This window comes from Pinus tabuliformis, chromosome 3_2 (genome assembly GCF_031772625.1).
Source record: "Pinus tabuliformis cultivar Carrire ecotype Pingquan chromosome 3_2, CPIR1, whole genome shotgun sequence".
NCBI classification, from domain to species: Eukaryota; Viridiplantae; Streptophyta; class Pinopsida; order Pinales; family Pinaceae; genus Pinus; species Pinus tabuliformis.
Window position 1 is genome coordinate 486,134,019 of NC_142302.1, and position 25,279 is coordinate 486,159,297.

At 39.3% G+C, this 25,279-nt stretch overlaps 1 protein-coding gene across 1 annotated transcript in view; it reads left to right on the forward strand.

The window, feature by feature from the left end:
* LOC149181417 (Peptidase C78, ubiquitin fold modifier-specific peptidase 1/ 2) overlaps positions 1-25,279 on the forward strand; it is a 456,391-nt gene that overhangs the window by 145,445 nt on the left and 285,667 nt on the right. Inside the window, exon 3 of the mRNA XM_089416612.1 lies at positions 6,710-6,969. Within this exon, the coding sequence (XP_089272738.1) occupies positions 6,710-6,969 (260 nt within the window). The remainder of the gene's footprint in view (positions 1-6,709; positions 6,970-25,279) is intronic.

Sequence of the window (25,279 nt, forward strand, 5' to 3'; positions counted from 1 at the left end):
GAGATCAAGATTTCGAACTTTTGGGGCTGGGTTTGCTGAGAAAGTTGAGAGAGTGATCAGAGTTGTAGCTGAGGGGCAGTGAATATAGAAGCAGAGAGGCAGAGATAGCACTAGGAGGATCAACGCAGTAGCCAGAGAGAGGGACGCAGAAGCAACCAAGGGTTCACATAGAGCTAGCCAGGGTTCACGCAGAGGTAGCCAGGAGCTGCACAGTGCTTCAGAGGGCCAGCGTGGGTGACGCAGAGGGCTAGAAGGCTAACGCAGTGCCTCCCTGACGTAGGCCAAGTCGGAGTGATGTTGGGCTAACGCTGGGCCAGAGAGAGGCTGACGCAGGGGTTTCGTGGGGTAGATTGGAGCTACGGAGCTGCCGGAGTGTTTATCCGGGGTTTCAGCCGGAATATATGCTTCCGAGTAGAGAGGTACTACTGCCGAGATTTTTCTCTCTTGGGTGAGCCGGATTTGGCACTCAGATTGTATTCTGAAACTGCTTAATAAATCAAACCCTTAGATAGCTGCATCGTTTTCCCGCATTGGGTTTTTTTGGGGACATTAGTCCAAAAACAATGGTGTACTTGTGTGCTTGTTTCTATTTCCTTCAGTTGTTGATCTGTAATGTGTTGAGCATGCATTTGTATATATTTCTAGTATTTACATGGTAAATAACTTGTTAATTAATAGAACAAGTAGGTACGAATAAATCAGTAAAGTGCATGAAGGGTTTCTAACGTGTCAGACTTAGAAATTCCAGCAGAAATAAGCATAGCACTAGTTAGTAAGTATAGTTTGGACTCTAGATTCTATAATCAAATCATTATGAGAGAATTATCTGAATTCTCATAATCTATATCCTAAACATGATTAGATTGAAAAATGGCATTGGTGGGGGTAGGGTTAAATTTAGTTATTTATTTTCATTTTTTCAATTGGTTTAAGAAAAATTAAGTGGTTCCCATTGTAGGATGTACGATTCCATAGGAAGCTGTTTGATTTTGACATTTATGATTGTTTTAAGATAGAATTGGCCTTTTTTCGGTTAAGAACCTTTAGTTGGACTTGTATGGCACCATAATTGGTCAGATCGACCAATTTGCTGGAATCGATTTGGTTTTGATATCATTGATCCCACTAGAGGAGCCGCCATCAACACATCCATGGGCCAAAGCTTACTAGAAAAGTCTATACCATGATGGGCCCCATAAAATTGATCTGAACTTGCTTGATGTCTTTTGCTTCCCTACAACAATTTTTACACCAAATAAACCAACCCCCATAATCAAATTGGGATAAAAAACCAATAACTTTATATAACATTTATTAGACTCATTGAATGGCATCCTTGCTATGTTGTCCTATGTTCATTCCTCTTTTTCTTTGAGGTTTTTGTTGCCCCCCCAGTTTACTAATGAAGTAGTAGCCTCACACCTTCTCATGCCTTCTTCTTAACTCCAAAGGTTATGCTACTAATATTGTCCTCCTTGTGCCTACATCATTTTGCTATGTTAAAATCACCCCCAAGAATCCATTCTATATTTGAGAGAGAAGAGTCCATCTAATCCCAATGTGAACATCTCTCGGTGTTGGATTTTGGGGCATATGCAAACCCAAAAGCCTATCCTGTAACATCAATATGATCTATCATCCACATGTGCATGTTATTGTGATGTGTACCATGTTCAACAACAAATAACCACAACCCCAATACCTTGGGAATGATTCGAGGTCTAAAAGTTTCCATTCCAATGACAATTCATTCTACATCTTAACTCAAATTATGTGGACTTAACCTCCAAAACGACAACTGGTTTGGAGTTCTTCGTTATACTTATGACATACTACTTACAGCTTGGGATAGTCATCACTCTAACATTCCAAGATAGAGAACGAAGTAGTAGCCTCACACCTTCTCATGCCTTCTTCTTAACTCCAAAGGTTATGCTACTAATATCATCCTCCTTGTGCCTACATCATTTTGCTATGTTAAAATCACCCCCAAGAATCCATTCTATATTTGAGAGAAGAGTCCATCTAATCCCAATGTGAACATCTCTCGGTGTTGGATTTTGGGGCATATGCAAACCCAAAAGCCTATCCTGTAACATCAATATGATCTATCATCCACATGTGCATGTTATTGTGATGTGTACCATGTTCAACAACAAATAACCACAACCCCAATACCTTGGGAATGATTCGAGGTCTAAAAGTTTCCATTCCAGTGACAATTCATTCTACATCTTAACTCAAATTTCGTGGACTTAACCTCCTACAAAACGACAGTTGGTTTGGAGTTCTTCATTATACTTATGACATACTACTTACAGCTTGGGATAGTCATCACTCTAACATTCCAAGATAGAGAATGCTTCAGTTATGGGGCGCATCTATATACCAAGGCTACTGAATTTGTTACTTGAAACAAAATTACCTAGGGTGACAATCTGTAGTTTAGGAGACGTTATAGTTGTGCCACTATAGGATTTAGGAAGTGAACTATGGCTTACATTTCTATTTGATGTTTTCGAACAAGTTGCAGACTTCAATTCTTTGACTGCATCTTCCACTCTTTAACGTCTGTGGTGCTCAAATCTTCTTATCAAGGCTTCTCCATTGATGGACGTGGCAGAGGTTTTGGCTCTTAATCTTAGAAGAAGAACTAGGACCCTTTAGAGTGGGCTTCTTTGGGAGTGGCATTGGCTTGTGAGTGATATGTCGATGAGAATTGGGCTGCAATCTAACCCTTCTTAGTTGCGACTTGCATGTTGGTCTTATTATAGCGAAATCTAGCACCTTAGTGCAAAGCCTCACTAAGTAACCTACACTAAGTGCAACAATGGGAGTATTAATATTGTCAATGTCACCTCGGTAACAAATTCCCTTGTTTTAGTGATGGATCAACACAACACAAGGGAGGCTTCCCTAGTAGATTTTAGTAAACAAACAAAGTTCGTATGCTCAAAGGAATACTCTGATACCAATGTAACGAACAAGGTTTGTATACGCAACAATAATGTTCAAAATACTTTGAGGACAAAGACATCCATTGTAGGACAAATAATTGTATATTGAATATTATATAAAATAATTGATGTGAGATGATGACAATGAGGGCGAGGGCCTGCTTATATACCTGGGCATGTTTGCATCTTGCAGCATTTGTCTATCTGGTAACTTGATATATTGATCTCTACTGTGCAAGTATTTTCTATTTTCAAGGCACTGGTCTATCATTGATACATCTATAATCTAATTGTTTGTGCTCATCAATCTTACTTGCCGTATAATTTAAATCAAGTTGCTAGGATATTCATCTGTATCTCCTAAACTTGTTGATTATCAACAAGTTCCTCATCATTTTTCCTTCAGGGATTACCCCCCTTAGCATGCCTTAGAGATAGCTTAAACAGAGTGGGCAAGGATCAGAGTGACATCCAGTGTAGGACAAATAATTGTATATTGAATATTATATAAAATAATTGATGTGAGATGATTACAATGAGGGCGAGGGCTTGCTTATATACCTAGGCATGTTTGCATCTTGCAACATTTGTCTATCCGGTAACTTGATACACTGATCTCTACTGTGCAAGTATTTTCTATTTTCAAGGCACTGGTCTATCATTGATAAATCTATAATCTAACTGTTTGTGCTCATCAATCTTACTTGCCGTATAATTTAAATCAAGTTGCTAGGATATTCATCTGTATCTCCTAAACTTGTTGATTCTCAACAAGTTCCTCATCATTTTTCCTTCAGGGATTACCCCCCTTAGCCTGCATTAGAGATAGCTTAAACAGAGTGGGAAGGGATCAAAGTGACAACCCCTGCCCTAAGTGTTGTCGCATTGGGTGTACAATTCAGGTGACAACACTGGTAATAATAAATAACCTATTCTTTAGAGAAATTTGTACAATTTGAGAACATCTATGACAATGATTATGAATACCTCCCTAGTAAGAGGGAGTGTTGAATTTGTAACTATGGTCGGTCTTCATAATGTACTTGTGGTCACTTGATGTAATTATATTTATCATTGTAAAGCATATTTGTAAGTGCTTATGTCAAAGGAAAATTTATTTTGAGTCAAAGTTCCATTGCGACTTTTCAAAGATGTAAATTTGAATTATTAAAATGAAATTTTTGGCTCCAAAAGTGGCAAGTCAACTTCCCTGCAAGTCAAGTTGGCCCTGGCCAAGAGATGCATCCGCTCACTCTAGACAGACTACTATATAAAGGCAACTTGAGCTCCTCATTTGGGCAATTCGAATTCCTCACTCAAGACAGTTTCTAGGCAAGTGAGCGAAGGACAAAGAAGGACGAAAAAGAAGATCGGATTTTCTCTCTCTTATCTCTCTCTAGAAACTCGCACGTGTGAAGGAATCTCTCTCTCTTGATTCGCATTTTCAGGGGCAACTGTTGCAGGGGGGTCGAAATTTTCTAGGTTACTGGGGCAACTACTGCAGGGCCGAAATTCTGGGCCAACTAGTATTGCAAGAGGGCCGAAATTCTGGAAGTGCAGGATCAAGAGCGAAGTGCAAGATCAAATTTGGGTGACTTGACTTGGAGGAGAAGACTAGGTTTGACCATAGGTCTAGGTGTGTCTTTCATTGAACAAGAAGAATTTCTCTATTGAAAAGGTTGCTGGGTTTTCCCCATAGTGGGTTTTCCCAGGGTAAATCTTCTCTCTCTTTTGTGCATTGTGATCTCTACTACTCTATTGTTCTTTATTGTTGAATTTCTGAAGTATAATTGCTGAATGATATATTGGAACAAGATTAAAAGAAGATCTACATCAAAAGTAATTATCAAAATTTGAGAAATATTGTGCTAACTCTAATTGCATTAGAAAATCAACAGAAACCTAGTACATTCTTTTGAGAGATCAAGTGACAGTTTCGTATTTCCACTATTGGATCTCTTGAATGCTTGGTGCAATGGCATATTGAATATTTCAGCCAATTTTGAGAAGCTCTTTGAGCCATGGCAAGCAAGTTCACTCATTTATTGTTGAGCATTGTAAGACTTATCTTGTGGTGATTGAATGGTATGTGTTGGCAATTAATGAACTATTTCGTTGATTTGAGACTCACATCTTTGTTGAGACTATTTGTTGATTTATGCTTTAAAGACTGTTGTTAGTTGATAACTAATTCGCAATTGATGACGTATATTTTCCTTCTATCCATGTATCTTAATTGAAGTTTGCTTACAATCTTTCTTTAATATTCACATCCTTTTTCTTTAGCTGCTGATATATTCTTTATATCTTGTTCTTGAAGTACTTCATAAAACTGCTCTGACATGTATTCTGTCAGAAGTTTTATCAAGTTTCTTTACTCTTTCTAATCTTGTCCAAAACAATTTTCAAACGAACATGGTAGCAGCCGGGCCTGCACACCGGATGGGAATCCTATCTGAAACGGTGTAAGGTTTAATTGGGATTTTGCATTGGGGAGATCCCCTTAACGTTGACGATACATTTTGGCTTGCCAGCAGGATCAAATGAACCTTCCTTGCATCAAAGATCACCCTCTTGGCTTCAACCTCTTTCTTGTTATGAGTTGTCTGTTACTCACCAAAATGGGTAATCGCATAGGAGAAAATTTTCTCGCATCATCTCTTATGGAGGAAGAGGAGTGACTTACAAGTAAGGTAAAGCCCAAGACTATGTCCACAAATGAGAATGGGTCCACAAGTGGAGTGATCAACCTTGACAAGGTCCACTCTAATCAACTCATGCCCCCCAGGAGAATCTTCCTCCAATAAATGAAACCTTAACCAAGGGAATGTGCCCTTCGTCAGATAGTGCATCTTGCATTTGGGTAAGTGGTTACATGATAATCCGTGCGAAGCACACTTCTCCAATTAACTAACTCAAGGAGTGCGCTCTGCAAGTGTCAAGGTAGGGACATGCCCACACTTGCCAAGCACCCACTGTACATATTGTTATGCAACAACTTTAGTTGCGGGCCTTCCTAGTCCAACTGATTCCAAGTGTCAAAATAATAGATGAAAAGGGGCTATGAGACAATTCACTCTTTCGAGATTCCCACAGATGCATCGTTTTCACAGCAAGAGTCAAACACTCTTCATGCAACAATTAAACTAACAATAGCTGTCCTACATTTATGTTTCTCACATGGTCTGGTTGGGTAATGGATTGTAAGGCTATCTGGGAAGGATTGAAGGAGCATAAAAGAGAGATTCAGATTGGGCTACAGATTAGAAGGATCTGAAAACATCACTTTTTTCCTGCTATTCTTTGTCTACTTGCACTACCATGTTTTGTTGCTGAAGAATTGGGCCAGTTTGCAGTTTTCCTTTCTTTAAGATAGAGTTAATTGAGATCTCCTGGGTGCTCCAATTATGTACTTTTATACGTTGCTAACTTGTTTCTTATATATCATAATAGCCTTTTTACTTGTTCTGTTGGAATTTTATTTGCTGATCCAATTGCAGAGTTCTCCCCCTCAAATGAATTCTTTTGTCAAAATTGTTTCTAAACTGTTCATACCAATGGACATAGCTGAATTAAGATCGTAGAAATTTCTTGCTAAAATTTCCCTTGTCATTGAAGTTTACAACAAATATTATTCGACACATTTGATGGATGAAATGAATTTATGTTCGTAGCCTAGATAAAAGCAGCTGTTGCCTCTGTTGAAAAACGGAATTATCTTCTTATTTTCTATCATCTTTGCTATTTTACAGAGGAGCAATTTTCATTGGTAGTTGAGGAATTCGCTGCAAACCTGAAAGGACCAAGAGCTGTTTTCCAGGCAGAGAGTGTGGCCAATCAATCTGAAGATTGCTCACCACTTTTGTTACGGTACATGGACTCAAATGTGGGGGGATTAGACAAAAATACTGAGCCGCTGAAAAATAATAATGGACATTGGAATGGAGATTATTTGCCTTGCTCAAAGTTGTGCTCAACTGACAAGTGTCTTTTATCAGCATCTGGGGTAGAGGTGAAGTGCACCTTTTAGATATTGATGACTTGTCTTGTATATTTTTTTATATATTCCGATCCACAGACAAGAAGATGCAAACTAAATTTAAGTTTCGAATCTTTATCTAGCAAGACACAAGGTGATCAATAATTGTACATATGCAATATACAAATATCATTTGTAACACAAGACTGTCCTTGATACAGAAATTTTCAGCTGCACACTTCCAGACAAATAAACACAAACGTGGAGAGAAGACTTCCATTATTTTATTCAACTCTCTCACACATATCATACCCATCCCAGTAGGGTATGATACTTTAAACTTTAACCACCTAACCATTATATTTACATTTGCACTTGCATTTTGTCACATATCATACCATTAATAATGAACATAACATTAAACTCACACAGATTTGTGTGTAGATATTATTCCAATATCCTTGTCAAGACAGTGAGACACTAATATTTCTTACCACTCAGTCATTCATAAACAATACCTTTTACAAAGAAGAATAACTGTATCACAAATTGTTTTTTCTCTTCTCCTCTAATACATCAAGGACCAACCATTGAATTGCCATCTCCCTCATGTATCTTCACGGAGAAGGAAACTATCCATGTTGCCCCATCAAGTTTTTGTCACCCTTATATTGAAGGTGGAATTCCATTGAATCCACCGAGTCAACCATCCATACTAAGCCTCTCCATTTGATGCTCCTTCAGGTTATTGTTACTTTTATATTGGAAGTAGAAATCATAACATCGGGGCCATGAACTTACGTAGGAAATCATCCATCCTAAGCATCTCCTTAAGTCCCCCCTCCATCGTGGGGCCATGCATTATAGGTGTGGAAAACCCAGAATATACACAAGTGAAAAGGAGATGCATAACACAATTCTCTAAATGGAACCGTTGATACAATAAGGTAGAATGCTTTTATTGATACTTCAAGGAGTTGTGCTACCTAGTTATTCTAACTACAGTTATTTAATGCTAATGACGCTTAAATTATAGTTGGCCACTTAATTGGAGTGTTAGTACAGTGTTGAAAATGTAGAGAGTAAAGGTCTTCTGGCTTGTGCCTTAGCCAGTGAAGACCTCAATTTGTTGTCCCTCTAAGTATGAGTGTGAGCTCATGAGATAGACTGCAGCTAGGATGAGTTTATTTCTAGTTTACTAGAATGATCATCGAGATAGCATGCGTAGACTTGGAGCTTCAATTAAGTGGAGTCTTCATCAGTTTGACTACAGACTGAGGTGGCAGTGACAAGTTCAGTGAGAGCCAGTTAGTCTTCAGCCTTGATTGAAGGAAGAAAGAGTTAATACTGCATTTGAGTCTGAATTGGAACCTCAAAATGAGCTTGTTGATAATCCAATGGGTTCCATGGATCCTCTAGATCCTCCACCACATGATCCTCCCTTAAGAAAGAAACCACTATCGTTGTGAGATACCTAGCAAGATGCTGAACAACATGTTGCACCAAGAGGAACGTTCAGAGATAGTAAGAAGCCAAGTTAGTTTCAAGGGTATGTTGCTGCCATGAGCAACATCTTTCAGGCATAACCACACACCATTGAAGAAGCTGCAAAATAACAAGTCTAGAAAGATGCCATGACTGAAGAATACGAGTCCATCATCCAGAATGATATTTGGGAAATGGTTCCTAGACCTCAAGGTAAATCAATTGTCACTTCCAAATGGTTGTTTAAGATTAAACATGGTGTATATCGTAGTATTGAAAAATATAAGGCTAGATTTGTAGCTGGAGTTTTTTCTCAAAAAGAGGGATTAGATTATGATGATATTTTTGCACTTGTAGCTTGATATACTACTACCCGATCTGTTGTTCCGTTAGCTGTTAGCCAGGGATGGACTCTTCACCAAATGGATGTGAAAATTGCTTTCTTGCATGGCTTCCTCAAGGAAGAGGTATTTGTGGAACAACCACAAGGCTTTGAAGAGCATGACAGGGAAACTCATGTATGCAGACTGAAGAAAGCCTTATATGGGCTGAAGCAAGCTCCAAGAGCTTGGTATGCTCGCATTGATAGCTACCTGATAAAGCTTGGTTTCACAAGAAGCAATGTAAACCTTGGTTTCATAGAATCTTGTCTATGTGATGCCTGTGTTCTATCACCTAATTTTTTGAGATGAAAATTGGTTGAGTGTAATCCTTGTCTATGTGACATTTGATGATCCTTTTCCTTTCCAAATTTGTGTCAAGTGGATGATTCTTCTTTAGATTGCGACTTCATTGTTATAGATATTATAGAACAGAGTTGAACTTAGATGAATGAAAGAGATCAGAGGAAGCATAGATTTTTGATGCAGAAAGAAATTCCTCCCTAGTTGAGAGGGAGTGTTAAAATTTGACAACTCAGGGATGAATTTTTCCTAGAAGAAATCATATCTTTCAGTTTTGTTTGAACCACCTATAATAAAATTTCATTTCTAACAATTCTAATATGAATTTCCAAAAGTAGTAAGTCACATCTCAATTTGGAAGTGACTTTCCAAAAATAGAAAGTCATGTCTAAATGATCAAGGATGATCTCGGCATATGGAATCCATTTTAAAATCAAATCAATCATGATTATACAAGTCAAAAATTAATATCTTTAACCTTACTAGTATTATTATTATTATTATTATTATGATACTATTATTTATAAAATAGTCTAAAGTCATTCACCTTTAATGGATTAATAAAAACGAATTCTCTCATGAAATAAGTAAATTAAATTGAGAATCTCTTACTTGGCAAATTGAACCTCTCTCTTGGAATAAAATAGTAACTCCACACTTAAGAGAATGTAACTTTCTCTCACTAATTCAATGTATGGCAAAAACGTAATGTTGAAGAATTAAGGGCACTGGTGTTTATTAGTATTCTTCACTGCTTGATAACAATTTGTGAAGCACTTTTACAATTATCTTATCTTGATCTTCTTCTTATTATTAGCGTGTGTGTTTCATCAAACTGCTACCAAAAACATAAAGACAAGAACACAAATGTTGGCTCTCTGCCAGGGCCAAAACCTCTCTCTCTTAGAGAGGAAAACCATTTGGTAAGTTTCTCTTATTGAAGCTTCTTATTGATCACTGCCTAACCCTAGACCCTTGATTAGGATGTCCCCCAAGCACAAGTCAAGTCCTCTCCCCTTTTCTGCAATTTGTTTCCCAGCACATAGACTTCCTTCTTCCGACACTTTGCTCCCCAGCACTTCGTCGTCCTTCTTTGTTTCTAGACCTTTATTGACTGAGCCTTCTAGATGAGATGTTCCTCTTCTATCCTTTGCTCAAGTAGACTTCTTCTTTTATTGACCAAATGAGATCCTTCTTGAGATATGGGTGTATGATTGTATTACTGTTTTGCTGCCCTAGTTTTCTCACGTGTGGAGGGTACCCTTAGTGAATTAGGGTCCTTTCACCTTCTCTAGAGAGTGAGACTTCTTCGCTTGACTTGGGAGGCCTTGTAGGCCTAATATCTAGCCCAAACACCAACGAATCTTGCACTGAAATGTTACTGCTGCTATATCCGCAATCTGTCCTCCTTCTCCTCACACATGTGACTGTTGTTAGCCCTAGAAACAATCCCCTACACTTCAGCCTTTGTTGAAAATGCAACAAGATGATGGAGCTTAGTGGAAAGAAGTCGCCTTCACTAAGTGGGCCCACAGGCTATTTTTGGGCAAAGTCTATTTTTAGACATATGGATCATAGTCTATGAGTTGCAGTATGCTATTTGTGGATGATTGGTCATGTTGGTAAAAATAGATGGACTTCTATTTTTAGACATATGGGCAGGTTTCTATTTTTAGACTGCCAGGCTAAAAATAGAACAGTCGAATATTATTGGCTCATAATAATTTTTGGACTATAAACATTATCTTATCCTCTTGGAGTAGTTTGAGCTACAGATGTGGCACATGCAGCTGTCAAAAGGAAATACGCTTTTCTTGTGGGTCAGTTGAGCTATTGCATGCAGGATTTCAGTTAGAACTCATGTGGTTGAGTTTGGTGGAGTTGATTGTGGAGTTATGGAGTTGTGTTCAGTTTGACTTGGTTGAACTAGTTGTATTTTAGTCTAACTAAAGAATACTCTAGTGATGAGTTGTGTGAATTAACTATTAATTAATTCACTAATTATTAACTCATAAAGCAACTGAAGAATACATCAGTTAACTCAGTGCATGTACAGTTCAGTGGAGACAGGTGTTAGAGGTTGAGATTGCTATCAGTTGTGACTATAGATGTGACTATGTTGTGCATGAGATTTGCACATGCATGGATGGAGATTGCCCATGAGGCTTGCGTAGTATAACCAAAGGAATTCGATTTCACAGAGTGATTGATTCTCTTGCAGGATTGTGCAGTGGAGGCAGGCAAAGCAGTGGAGGAGATTTGAGCTGTGATTGATCAAATTTGAGCTAGTTTTGTGTGTAACAGGTGGAGATAGTATTGAGTACTTGTGAGGAGTATTGTACTATGTATTGTTACATGTTCTCTATCATTATAATATATAGATAGTGTGGGGTTTTCAACTGTATGCTTTCCCCGGGTCACATACTGTGTTAATGTGCGCATGCAATTGATGTTTCATTGTTTTTATTGCTGCTAAATTGATGATCAACGTAGAGGAGGTTATGTATTGTGCATGTATTCTGCAATAGTGTATAATCGGGATAATCTCTGTGAATAAGTACTTAATTATTCAAAATTTCTACATGGTATCAGAGCCGTTGATCATCAGATCTATTATTCAGTAAGTGTTTAAATCTTATTTCTTCAGGCAAAGTCTGTAATCGGGCCAGGTAGCCTCTGGATTCATCCTTCCTTTGGAAGGTGAGATATCCGGTAAAAGCCCATACAGTCAATCTCTGTACGAGAAATACTTTGTTCTCACGAATTCTAGATCAGAGGTGGTTGAGTTTTGGAGCTGGTGGAATTCGAATTTGCAGCAGTGTTTTCTTGGTATCAACGTGGCAATGTCTTTCAACGGATTGCGATTGGAGTATGCTCTTGAGGGCAGCTCAAACTATATTGCATGGAAGGACAGGATGGAGGCGGTGTTAGATGATAATGGGCTGAAGGAGTTCATAGAGGCTGAGGTCCCAAAGCCTACTGATACTGCGCAAGTTGATGCTTGGCAAAAGAAGACAACAAAGTGTCGAAGGATTCTGTTGGAGGGCGTGAAGGATCACATTGTGTCTAGCTTGCATGGAAAGGCTTCTCCATACTTGATGTGGAAAGCGTTGACAGATCTATTCCAAAGCAAGAGCGATCAGAGGAAGCTGGCGCTCAAGGATAAACTCAGAAACATTAAATGCGAGAAGGGAGACAGTATGCCCAAGTATCTCACGAAGTTCACTCAGTGCAGGGATGAGCTGGGAAGTGTGGGGGTGACTGTCGATGATGAGGACTTGGTGAGCTTGGCTCTCCTTGGTCTTTCGAAGAGTTGGCATTCCTACCAGGACTCTATCAATGGTCGGGAGAAATTGCCAGGATGGGAAAGACTTTGGTCAGATCTTGTGCAGGAGGAGATCAGGCGGAATACCAGGGACGGATCTTCATCAAAGGCAACTGATGAAGAAAATTGCGCTTTGGCTGCCGAAGCAAAGAAGTGGAAGAGCAAAAAAGCTTCTCATTCCGGTGCGAAAGGCAAGAAGCAGGATATGTCCAAGGTGAAGTGCTTTCACTATCACTAGCACGGACACTATGCCACTAATTGTTCGCAGAAGAAGAAGAACAAGCAAGCTGCTGGATCTGCAGCAGGAGAGGCCTTAGCCTCGCAGTTTGAGCTTGATTTTTCGTTGATCGCATGCTTGGTATCCAGTGTGATGGGATTTGTATGGTTCTTGGACAGTGGTGCGTCTTTTCACATGACAGGAGATCGAGATTTGTTTTCTGATTTGGAGGAGAAAGATCTTGGAGTGCACATCGAGATGGGCGATGATGGTAGATACAGTGCGACTGGTATCGGTACCATTTCCTTTGAGAGGGAGTCTGGTAAACCCTTCGTATTGAAGGAAGTGATGCATGTTCCAGGATTGAAGAAGAATCTTATCTCTGTGGCGATATTAGAAGACAAGGGATATGATGTTGTTTTTAGCGAGGGAAAGGCTTTCCTGTGCAGTAAGATAACTGGAGAAACCCGGAAGATAGGGGTTCGAGTGAGGAACCTTTATCAGTTGCATGTAGATGGCTGCGCAGCAATGGCATGCAAGGCAGAAGGATTGGTGAGCCGGAATGATGGCGAGCTGTGGCACAGGAGATTGGGTCACCTTCACCATGGAGCCTTGAAGATATTGCAGCAGATCACTACAAGGCTTCCTAAAGGCACTCTTGCGCAGTCAAATCAGTGCAAGGGGTGTACTTTGGGAAAGTTTGTGAAAGCCACCTTTCACGAGAAGGATAGTTGCGTCACGACGATCCTTGAGAGAATTCACACAGACGTGTGTGGACCTTTCTCAGTAGCTTCGACAGCAAAACACAGGTATTATGTGATCTTTGTTGATGATTTCTCTTGAAAGTGCTGGATCTTCTTCATGCAAAAGAAGAGCGAGACATACTCTAAGTTCTGTGAGTTCAAAGCACTGGTCGAGAAGGAGTCGGGGAAGAAGGCGAAGGCTCTAAGGAGCGATAATGGTGGTGAATACATCTCTGGCGAGTTCAAGGACTTTTGCAATGCAGAAGGGATTCGAAGAGAGCTCATAGCTCCCCATAACCCACAACAGAATGGGGTTGCTGAGCAGAAGAACAGAACGATCGTGGGTGCTACACGGGCGATGTTGCATGATCAGGGCCTACCCGTTCACTTGTGGGCGGAAGCATGCAATACTGCAGTATATGTGTAGAACCGTTGTCCTCACAGGATACTTGGCATGAGTACACCCGAGGAGGCTTATTTTGGTAAGAGGCCTGATATTTCTCATTTGAGGATTTTTGGTACTAATGTTTACATGCATGTGACAAAGGATGCCAGGAAGAAGTTGGAGCCGACCGCAGAGGTTGGGATATTTGTGGGGTACACTGATACGCCCCACAACTATCGTGTGTATTTTCCAGACAGTGGCAAGACTGTTGTGCGACGAGATATAAAATTTCAGGAGGAGAAAGCCATGAAGTGTTCGCTTGAGAGGGAGCCACACTTGCATGTAGATGAGGAGCTATTAGTTCCTAAGGATGAGCTTCAGGACGTGGATCAGCCACAGGACGAAGTTCATGGAGTGGAAGAGACCACTCATGCAGCGCCAACCATCAGAGGGCGAAAGCGCTTGACAGAAGCTGAGCGACTGGCTCAAGATGCAGAGAAGGTTGTAGGACCACCTATAGCTCAACGCAGGCAGAGATAGTCACCTGATCGGTACACTGGATACATGGCTCTTATGAGCAAATGTGTTGTGACCGAGCCATCCTCTTTCGAGGAAGCTGTGGAGGATCCCGCATGGGTAGATGCCATGGTGGAAGAGTATGATTCGATTGTCAGAAACAGTGCATGGGAGATTGTCCCAAGACCGGAAGGGAAATCAGTGGTGGGTTCGAGATGGATCTACAAAGTTAAGAAGGCAGCTGACGGGAGTGTGGAGAAGTACAAGGCAAGATTTGTTGCCCAAGGCTTTTCACAGATAGAGGGGATCGATTATGAGGAGACCTTTGCACCTGTCGCAAGGTATTCTTCCATACGGACGATTCTTGCTCTCTCAGCGCAGATGGGATGGCACATTCATCAGATGGATGTGAAGACTTCGTTCCTCAACGGAGTCATTGAGTAGGAGGAGGTGTACATTGAGCAACCCGAAGGTTTCGAGATTTTCAACAACGAGTCGCATGTGTGCAGGCTCAAGAGAGCGCTGTATGGGTTGAAACAAACACCACGTGCTTGGTACACACGGATAGACAGTTATTTCACCGGACTTGGATTCTCCAAGAGTGAGGCGGATCCAAACCTATACCAGATTGTGCTGGAGGGTAAGTTGCTTATCATTGTACTTTATGTAGATGATTTGATTCTAACGGGTAATGAGTTGTTGATACTTTCATGCAAGGATGATCTTGCTAAGCAGTTTGAGATGAAGGACTTGGGCCTCTTTCATTATTTCCTGGAATTGGAAATTTGGCAGCGCAATGATGGACTATTTGTTTCTCAGGGTAAGTATGCTCGGGAGATACTGGAGAAGTTCAACATGCATGGCTGCAAGCCTGTTGATACTCCTCTTCCTGGAGGTTGGAGGAAGGAGGATGCTACTTCAGCAGAAGTAGTGGATGCCATTGTTTATCGACAGTTGGTGGGGTCACTTATGTATCTGGTCAATACACGACTCGATATATGCTATGCTGTTAACCAGCTTTCACAAGCTATGGTTAAGCCAACCAAGCTCTTCTGGAAGGCAGGCAAGCATGTATTGCGTTATTTGAGAGGCACATCGGGATATGGATTGTGGTACAGATAGGAGGATGAGGTGAAGCTATGTGGCTTCACGGATGCAGATTGGGTAGGGAGCCCAACGGACAGAAAGAGCACATCTGGAGGGGTCTTCAGTATCGGGTCGACAACAGTTTCTTGGTACAGCAGGAAGCAGAGATCCGTGGCACTCAGTTCAGCAGAGGCCGAGTATATGGCAGCAAGTTTGGCTGCATGCGAGGCTATATGGATGAGGAAGATCCTGGTCGGGTTGTTCGGTTCTCACTTGGAGCCTACAGTGATTTATTGTGATAACCAGAGTTGCATTAAACTCTCGACTAATCCAGTATTTCATGATAGATCCAAGCACATTGACATCAGGTACCATCATATCAGAGATTGTGTGCAGCGGAGAGTCATGTTACTTTCATACATTCCAATGGAGGATCAGGATGCTGGTATCTTGACGAAGGCGCTCACCAGGAGAAAATTCGGAAACCACCGAGGCAGGATAGGGGTTGCTGATAATCCATATCTGGTTGAGAGGGAGTGTTGAGAATGCAACAAGATGATGGAACTTAGTGGAAAGAAGTCGCCTTCACTAAGTGGGCCCGCAGGCTATTTTTGGCGCAAAGTCTATTTTTAGACTATGTCTATTTTTAGACATATGGATCATGGTCTATGAATTGCAGTATGCTATTTGTGGATGATTGGTCATGTTGGTAAAAATAGATGGACTTCTATTTTTAAACATATGGGCAGGTTTCTATTTTTAGACTGTCAGGCTAAAAGTAGAACAGTCGAATATTATTGGCTCATAATAATATTTGGACTATAAACATTATCTTATCCTCTTGGAGCACTTTAGTTTGAGCTACAGATGTGGCACATGCAACTGTCAGAAGGAAATACGCTTTTCTTGTGGGTCAGTTGAGCTATTGCATGCAGGACTTCAGTTAGAACTCATGTGGTTGAGTTTGGTGGAGTTGATTGTGGAGTTGATGGAGTTGTGTTCAGTTTGACTTGGTTGAACTAGTTGTATTTTAGTCTAACTAAAGAATACTCTAGTGATGAGTTGTGTGAATTAATTATTAATTAATTCACTAATTATTAACTCATAAAGCAACTGAAGAATACATCAGTTAACTCAGTGCATGTACAGTTCAGTGGAGACAGGTGTTAGAGGTTGAGATTGCTATCAGTTGTGACTATAGATGTGACTATAGTTGTGCATGAGATTTGCACATGCATGGATGGAGATTGCCCATGAGGCTTGCATAGTATAACCAAAGGAATTTGATTTCACAGAGTGATTGATTCTCTTGCAGGATTGCGCAGTGGAGGTAGGAAAAGCAGTGGAGGAGATTTGAGCTGTGATTGATCAGATCTGAGCTAGTTTTGTGTGTAACAGGTGGAGATAGTATTGAGTACTTGTGAGGAGTATTGTACTATGTATTGTTACATGTTCTCTATCATTATAATATATAGATAGTGTGGGGTTTTCAGCTGTATGCTTTCCCTGGGTTACATACCGTGTTAATGTGCGCATGCGATTGATGTTTCATTGTTTTTATTGCTGCTAAATTGATGATCAACGTAGAGGAGGTTATGTATTTTGCATGTATTCCGCAATAGTGTATAATCGGGATAATCTCTGTGAATAAGTACTTAATTATTCAAAATTTCTACAACCTTCTTCCTCCTTTCTTCGCTTGTCTTGGAGACCCTTAGACTTGCCTTTTCCCTTCACTTTCTTGACTTCCACCTTCGCTGATTTCAAAGCTTGCGTTATATGCTTTATGAGGGAGTGGACAACCTCTATATATAGAGGACTGTCCCTCCTCTAGGCCGACATTAGGCCGACATTCTGTCTTCAAGCTGACCATATCTTCACTATTTTCTTCGTTTTGCTTCATTTGGATGACGTTGCTGCATGGAGAGGACTTGGGACTTTTCTTGGAGGCATCCTTTGATCTTTATACTATTTTATACATAGTGTAACATGCCCTCAAAGGGTTTTACATAAATACATTGACTCTTGACTTCCTAGAAGCACTTAAACATGTGCTTGACCTAATTCAATGAGCAAGAAAGTCATTGACAAATAATTTCTCTTTTCTTGAATAAATACAAAAGTCAAACTTACATTTATGAAGACCAAACCTAGTTACACTTCCTTCAACACTCCCTCTTAACTAGGGAGGTATTCATACAACATTACAAGGTGTTTGGCTATGTTTCAATCTTGAAGAATTCACATAAGAGAAACCGGATTTGCAATCCATCTGTTATAGTATCATAATAACCAACATTGTTTCCACAACAAGGCCTTGATTGACAACTCTATCTCTCAATAGATTAGAGCACAATGTTGGCGAGACCAATGACTTATAGACACCTTAGTCATTGTCTCTCAAGGTACATACCCACCCGGGTGTTCACTAAGTATGACCTTCTAGGACTATTCTTGTCTTGGGTTTCCAGCCCTCAAATAATTTTGGTCCTCTTGCCTACTCTTGTCTTGGATGCCCTACACATCCTCAAAGAGTATCAGATGCCAAATCATTACCCAATCCTCCCATTCTTTCTTCCCAAGTGAAGACAAGAATGTAGCATCTATCTTGTGTCTACATTTCTATTCATGACCTTCATCTAGACTGATGGTTGTTAGCCCTAGTCTAATGCATGACCCATGAAATGGAAAAACACAATTGTCACTCCTTTGTAATCAGGGGTGATCCAAAACTCCCTCTTGATCAGGGACTTGTCTGAGCTCCCTCATAACTAGGGAATCTTTAATTCATCAACAAATTCTTCTTCGTGGGTCCTTCAACTATTTGATCTTTTTTCTTTCTTTGATGTCAAGAAGTCTTTGTTCGAACTTCTTCTAGGTAGGGCACCAACCATCGATCACTTTCCTTCTTGGTTTGTCATGTCATTGCTTTCTTCGTGGAAAGTGGCTTTCTTGCCATACATTAGTCTTTCTTGTCATCTGACTACTCCTTTGTCATCTGTCCATGCTTCAGAATACTCTTCTCATTGATGCTTTGTTGAACTTGTTTGTTTACATGCTTCGACCTAGTAGCCCATCATGACTTCATTCTGATATTGCTTCAACATTAAATGGTGCTTTTGTTGGATGGCTTCTTCATCATGACATCTTCGTAGAGTAGAATTAATTATCTGCATCTTTCATATCTCCAAGGCCTTCATAGGTGTCAAAGGTCGTTCTTTCCTTTGTCAGATTTGTCCTACCTTCTTTGGGGAGATATCTTCAATGGTTCTTTGTCAGATAGTGATTCTTTGTGATCATGGTGTTCTTCACATGCTTGATCTCTTTCTTCATTTGCTTCTTCTTAGATAGATTGGTCAACCACCTTATGCTCCTTGTGAGAGCACTTCTTCATTGCTTGCTTCCTGGACTAGTCAACATTTCTTCTTGCTTCTTAGTCAACAATCTTATACTCCTTATGTGAGCATATCCTTTTGTTGACCTTCATTGCAATGTAGTACATGCCTTCAAGCATGTTCCTTGGTGAAAGAGATTCTTTCATATTTGATCATGTTATAGAACTATTCCCATGACTCAATAATATACACATGATAACATGACTAAAATTTGATGCATACATGCCTCATCTTGATTCTCCTTTGATCATCTTAGCTTCATTAGGTTGTCCTTGGAGTGGCCCTTCTTGCTTCATCTTAGCTTGCCTGCATATCATCCTTTTCTTGAATCCCATGAATGGGATTCCCAATGAGACATCTGCTTTGGTTCATGAACCTTCTTTTGAAGATTCCATCATAGGATATTAAAGACCCTTGCCTTGCAAATGTTTCTTTTCCTTTGATGATGGAGGTCTTCTAAGATTCTTAATCATGATCATTTTCCTTTCATCGTGGATGAGGTCCTATACTAGGTATGCTCCTTCTACATGAATATCCTGAGCTTTATCTATCATGCTCCTATATTCTAGAAGATATTTCTAACCATGCATTTTGTTCTCATTATAAATGCTACTTCTTCATGAGTATATAGAAATCTATGTACTTTATGCTTCTAGATTCTAGAAGATGTTTCTAGCCATACAACTTTTATTTTGTTCCTACATGCTCCTATCCTACTCAAAACCTTGAAAGAAGACTTGAAGTAAAGAGTTTGACTTAGTGATAGTAGAGATCCGGAGGATCTTCCTTCTTTTGCTTCTTTTATTCTTCTGTCACCTCTTGAGTCATGTGAGCTTCTTCCCTCTTTCTTTTGTTGTTGTTGTGCCTCTTAAGCTCGGGACAATTCATTTTGTAGTGTCCATATTCTTGACATCCATAACATTGGATTTTGGACATGTCTTTGTTGTTTGTTCTTCGTGGACCAAATTTGCCAAATTTATCATTTCTCTTGGCCATGGTAACAAATGCTTGCTCCTTTGATTCCACATCTTCCTTTGCTTCAAGTCTGGTTTCCTTTGTCTTGCACAGATACCACTTTTCATTGGGTGTGGTTGCTTCCTTCTTGGCATATATGCTTGATTTGAAGTTGCCCCAATCCTTAGGTAGGGCATTGAGTACTATAATTGTCCTTTCTCTCTCAGACATGATTTCCCCAAGATCTTGAAGTTGATCCCTCATCTCAGAGATCTTCATGAAGTAGGGAGCTATTCCTTCTTTTGATATCTTCATCTTGCACAATTCATTTCTTAGAGATATCACTTCTCCGACTGTGGATACCGAGAATAAATCTACTAGCTTATCATAAATTTCTTTTGATGTTTCAAATTTGGAGACATAAGGAATGAGAGAGTCTTTGATTGATTCTATTAGAATCCTTTGAGCTCTTGTCTCATCCTTATTATACTTGGCTAAGGCTTGAGTTTGTTCCTTAGCAGGGATAGTGATATTCCCTTTGACATGTTCTAGGAGTTCATTCTCCTTGAGAAGTAAATCAGTCCTCTTCTTCCATGCAAGAAAGTTATTGGTACCTACCAATTTGTTGCTTTCCTTGCAAAAAGACATTGATGTATATTCAGAAGGGGACATATACTTACTTGATAGCCTTTTAGATGTAGTGGATTTGCTTTCTCCTTGAAGACTTGATTGCTTGCCTTGTGGTGTGTTGACCACTACATGTCAACGACCCATAGTAGTACACCCCCTTTTTTTCGCAAAGGGGATATCGCTTGATCAACGTGTCCGTGCCATTCGACTATCATCATCAGCCTGATCATGTTATTTTGTAAACCCAGTCTGCATGTGTAAATTGTAAATAATCCTAGCAGATCTGTGTCATGTATGTAATTGCCTAGGTAAACCTAATTTTCTAGTGATGATTTACATTCCGGAAGGTTTTTTGTCTCACCGATCCATGATTGGCAGAGTTTTCCTTCAGCCTAACCCCAAAGCCGGAATGGATTTTGTCATTAGAATCTTAGGGGAGTCCTAGTGTGCTAAATCGAGTCTATGTAAAAGTGATTTGGGAATAATCCTAACTATTTGGTTAGGTTATTTTATTACAAATTGCTTGATCTGCTGGATTATATTTGTGTCACAAGACTGGGTAGTCTATGAGGGTCTATGTCAAATGGGTTTTCCCCCTTGAGATGTAAAATTGTAAAAGTCATGATGTAAAGTGTCTTGAGGGTTAGAAAATAATTAATCCCCTCATAGGTCCTAGGTCCTAGGTAAAATTCCCAAAGGCTAAGTTCGAGGGTAAAAAAAAATAAAATAATAATAAAATAATAGTAAGTCAAAGTTTTGAGAAAATAAATGCAAGATTTTAATTTTTTAATATATTAAAATGCATTTAATTTAGAAAATGTGAAATTTCCTCAACATTTAAAATTTCGACGGATGAGATTAAAAGAGATTTTGATCCTCATCGACGGTCGAGATTACTTTGACTTGGATCACTCGAACTAGCTGTTGGGAAATTTATCTTTAGATAGGGTGTCAGGGGTCATTTGAGATTGTTGACCACTACTGGTCAACTACCCATGCAGTACACCCCCCCTTTTCTTTGCAAAAAAGGGGCAACACCTGATCAGCGTGTCCGTGCCATCCTGCAGTCATCAGCAGCTTAATCATTTTGATTGTAAACCCAGTCTGCATGTATGAATTGTAAATAATCTTAGCAGACATGAGTCGTGTATGTGAATTGCTTAGGTGGACCTAACTTTCTAGTGGTAATCTACGTCCCGGAAGGTTTTTCGTCGCACCGATCCATGGATCGGCAGAGTTTTCCTTCAAACCTGACCCCAAAGCTGGGATGGATTTTGTCATTAGAACTTTAGGAGAATCCTAGTGTGTTGATCTGCTAGATTATAGTTGTGTCGCAAAACTGGGTGATTTGTGAGGGTCTATGTTAAAGGGGTTTTCCCCCTTAAGATGTAAATTTGTAAAAGTCATCATGAAATGTGTCTTGAGGGTCGAAAAAAAGTTTTAAATCCCCTCATGAGTCCTAAGTCCTAGGTCCTAGGTGATGTTTCCGAAGGCTTAGTTCGATGATCCATTTTGAAATGAATTAAAAAATTAAAAAAGTGAATAAAAATAATAAAATAATAAAATAGATAAAAAATTAATAAAAAATTAAAAAAATTAAAAAAAATAAAAAATAATAAAAAATAAAAAAAATAAAGCAAAAACCCTAACTAATAAAATAATAATATTTTAAGTGTATGCATGCAAAATATTATTTTTTAATAAATCGACGGATGAGATCAAGAGATGTCTTGATCCTCATCAACGGTCGAGATCATTTCAGCATGGATCACTCGAACTAGCCGTTGGAGTCATTTCCTTTAAGTAGGGTGCTAGGGGTCAGTTCAGATTATGGGATCTGTGAGTCTGGTACTGAAGAAGCTCTCTTGTAAATCTGTTTCTGGTTAATAAAAGAAGACTTTGGGGTCCATATCTCGCTGGTGTTACTCTCTTGGAATGCTGTGAGATTGTTTAAATTTTCTGCATATGTTATTTTCAGCCGTTAATAATAGCTTTTTTGTAGAGTATTGTGAGCACAGGTATCTTGTTCACTTGCTAGGGTTTGAGTGCTGTTAGGATTTTTGAAGTAATGGCAGGTATCTCCATTACTTTCTGAGATCTAGCAGCATTTTTGCCCTCTTTACTGATGGTTGTTCTGAGCTGTGGAGAAAACCTTTTCAGAAGGAAATTGTGGGCGTTAGGGGAAGTTCTCGGCTGAACCAGCCAACTCCCACAAGCATTTTTTGCTGAGCCCAGTTGGATTTGATCCTGGGTCTATCATTCGGTTTATTTTTCTAATTTGCATGAGAGATTTTCTGAAGTTCTTCACAGTGACAGTCTGAAATTTCTGTTCTTTAAAATATTTCTGTGCTTATTGCTGAATCTGGCTGTTAAGGGGTCAAATCTGTAAATTATTAAGCTGATCTAGGGTTCCATTTTTAGTTTTACTTATTTCAGGTTTCATTAGGGTTTTCTTGTCTTTTGTGTTTGCAGGTATAGGGTTTTGTTTTTGCAAGACTGCCGTCATTTTTCTCACCCACTGCACCTGTAATGATAAACGCCAATCCAGGCCCAGCAGCAAAACATTTAATCAGTACCCAGCATTCCATCAATGTCAGTGAGAGCGTAGCTGCAAATCAGTTTCCAAAAAGGGCTGCATGCGTGGAGAATCAGATCAATCTCAGGAAAGCCGACAATGTGAGCAGGAGCATTTCGTTTTATGGGCCAAGTATTTTCTGGGCGTGAAATACATTTTCGCTGCTCCTTCTTGCCGTCACTGGCAGCATCAAATCAGTTTACTTGAGAGATCATTTAACGCTGGATTCCTCAGCATCAGACGCCAGTCGATCCTGCTTTACGCGCAGTGGTATAGTGTGCTATACGCAGTAAATTTTTTGGGCGTATTTTCGGTTAACTTTCGGTGATTCGATTCATCGCCTGGTCAAATCGAATGCATCTGGGTGTTTTCGCCTGCCGTTGTGTAGCTTCTGCCTGCCGTCCAAAACTTTTCGAGCACCAGGTTGTGGTCTTTTCGAGTTACATTTCTTCAAACGCCATTCTCTGGTTGACCTGCGTAAGCCAAGGAAATCTGTAAACGATTCAAGTCAAATCTGTTCTATATCGAATTTATTTACTGCAGAAATTTTCTCAGCAATCTGTCGAAGACTTTGGTTCATCGCCGTAGGTATCGAAATCATTCAACGGGCCAGGTAAATGAGATTTCAAGGTATATCGATTTCATTCAGTGAATCATTTTGTATGCGTTGGTGTTTTGATTTCGTTAGACGGCTTGGGCATAATTCGTAGTTCTGTGTTTTTACATAGGTTAATCGCAGGCTTTATCAGATCATAGGTTAACGTTTTGATTCCGTAGCGTAGGCATAGTTTAGGTTTTCATATATGCGTTTTGAATAGTCTCGTAGTCTTGTTTTATTTTTAATTTCGATTTTAGGATATTAATTTCATTTAAGCGTAGTTTCTTTTTTAGATTTTTTTTAAATTTTAATTCAGTCTTGTAATTTTATTTTGATCCTTTTGTTTCTTTTAAGAATATATGTGAAAAATGAAAATAAATTTTATTAGTTTTATTTTTAGTTAGATTTTATTTTTGATATCTAGAGTTTTAGGTTATGTTAGATTTTAGTTTTAGATTTAACTTTAAATTAGGTTTTAATTAGATTTCGATTTTTGTTTTATTTTGGTCTAAAAAAAAAAAAAAAATTGAAAAAAAAAAATTCTTGTGGAAAATTATTTTTGCCAGATTCAGTTGTTTTCATGTTATATCTTTCATGCTGAGATGCTAAATTTTCAAGTTGAGATACGAATATGAAATCTGGTTAATGATTCTCGTGGTGTTCAAAGCATTTATCTTTTCAAAATTTTCAGTTGCTGGATATCGTTTTGGTCATGTGATTTAGCTGATGACAAATGATTGCTGTTCACGGTTGATGTTTCTATATCATTTAACAAGTAATCATTTTAATAACAATCTCTTAAGGCACTGGTCTGCTAAATTAATCAAATCATTTTAGTGCTTATCTTAATCGTGTCTCGTGTCTCCCAACCAACTGGTCGACAGTTGGTCTTCATCATCTCACAGGGACTACCCCCCTTAGCCGCGGGAGACAGGCTTAAACGGAGGGATCGGGGATCAGAGTGACAGCCCCCGGTCTGAGCGTTGTCGTGTCAATCTGTGCGACAACAGAGATCATTCGATCTGTGAGTCTTGTGCTAAAGAAAGCTCTCTTGTAATCATTTTTCATGTGCAATAAAGAAAGACTTTGGGGTTGAAATCTGCTGGTGCTACTCTTCTGGAAATGCTGTAAGATGTTTTATTTCTGTGCATGATTTTAATTTCGGCTATTGATGATAGCTTTATGAAGAGTGGTTTTAAACACAGCTATCTTGTTTAGTCGCTATGGTTTGAATGGTAGTTAAATTTCTGAATATGATGGTAGGTATCTCCATTAGATTTGGATGCAAGCTGTGCAGGAAAATATTGATTTCAAAGATCAACGGGCGTTTGGGGAAGTTCTTGGCTAAACCAGCCAACTCCTGAGAAGCACATTCTGAAGAGCCCAGCTAGTTTTGATCCTGGGCTTATCATTTGAATTTTTCTTGTGAATGCATGAAGGGTTTTCTGAAGCACCTCATATTAAACTTAAAATTTTGAAAATATTTCTATGGCATACTGATAAATCTGGCTATTTAGAGCCTTCAGTTTGTAATTATTGTAATTATTCAGCTGGTTTTAGGGTTTTTAGTTTTGTTTCTTGCATATTTTGTTTCTGGGTGTTTGTTATTGTCATTACAGGTTGCAGATCTGAAGGTGTAGTCTTGTTCTGAAGTCAGATCTAGGCCCTAGAGGGTAAGATCTGGCCTCAACGTCATTTTTGTAGGGATATTCTCCAAAAGGATTTTCAGATTCTCTGAAGAAATTCGAGGG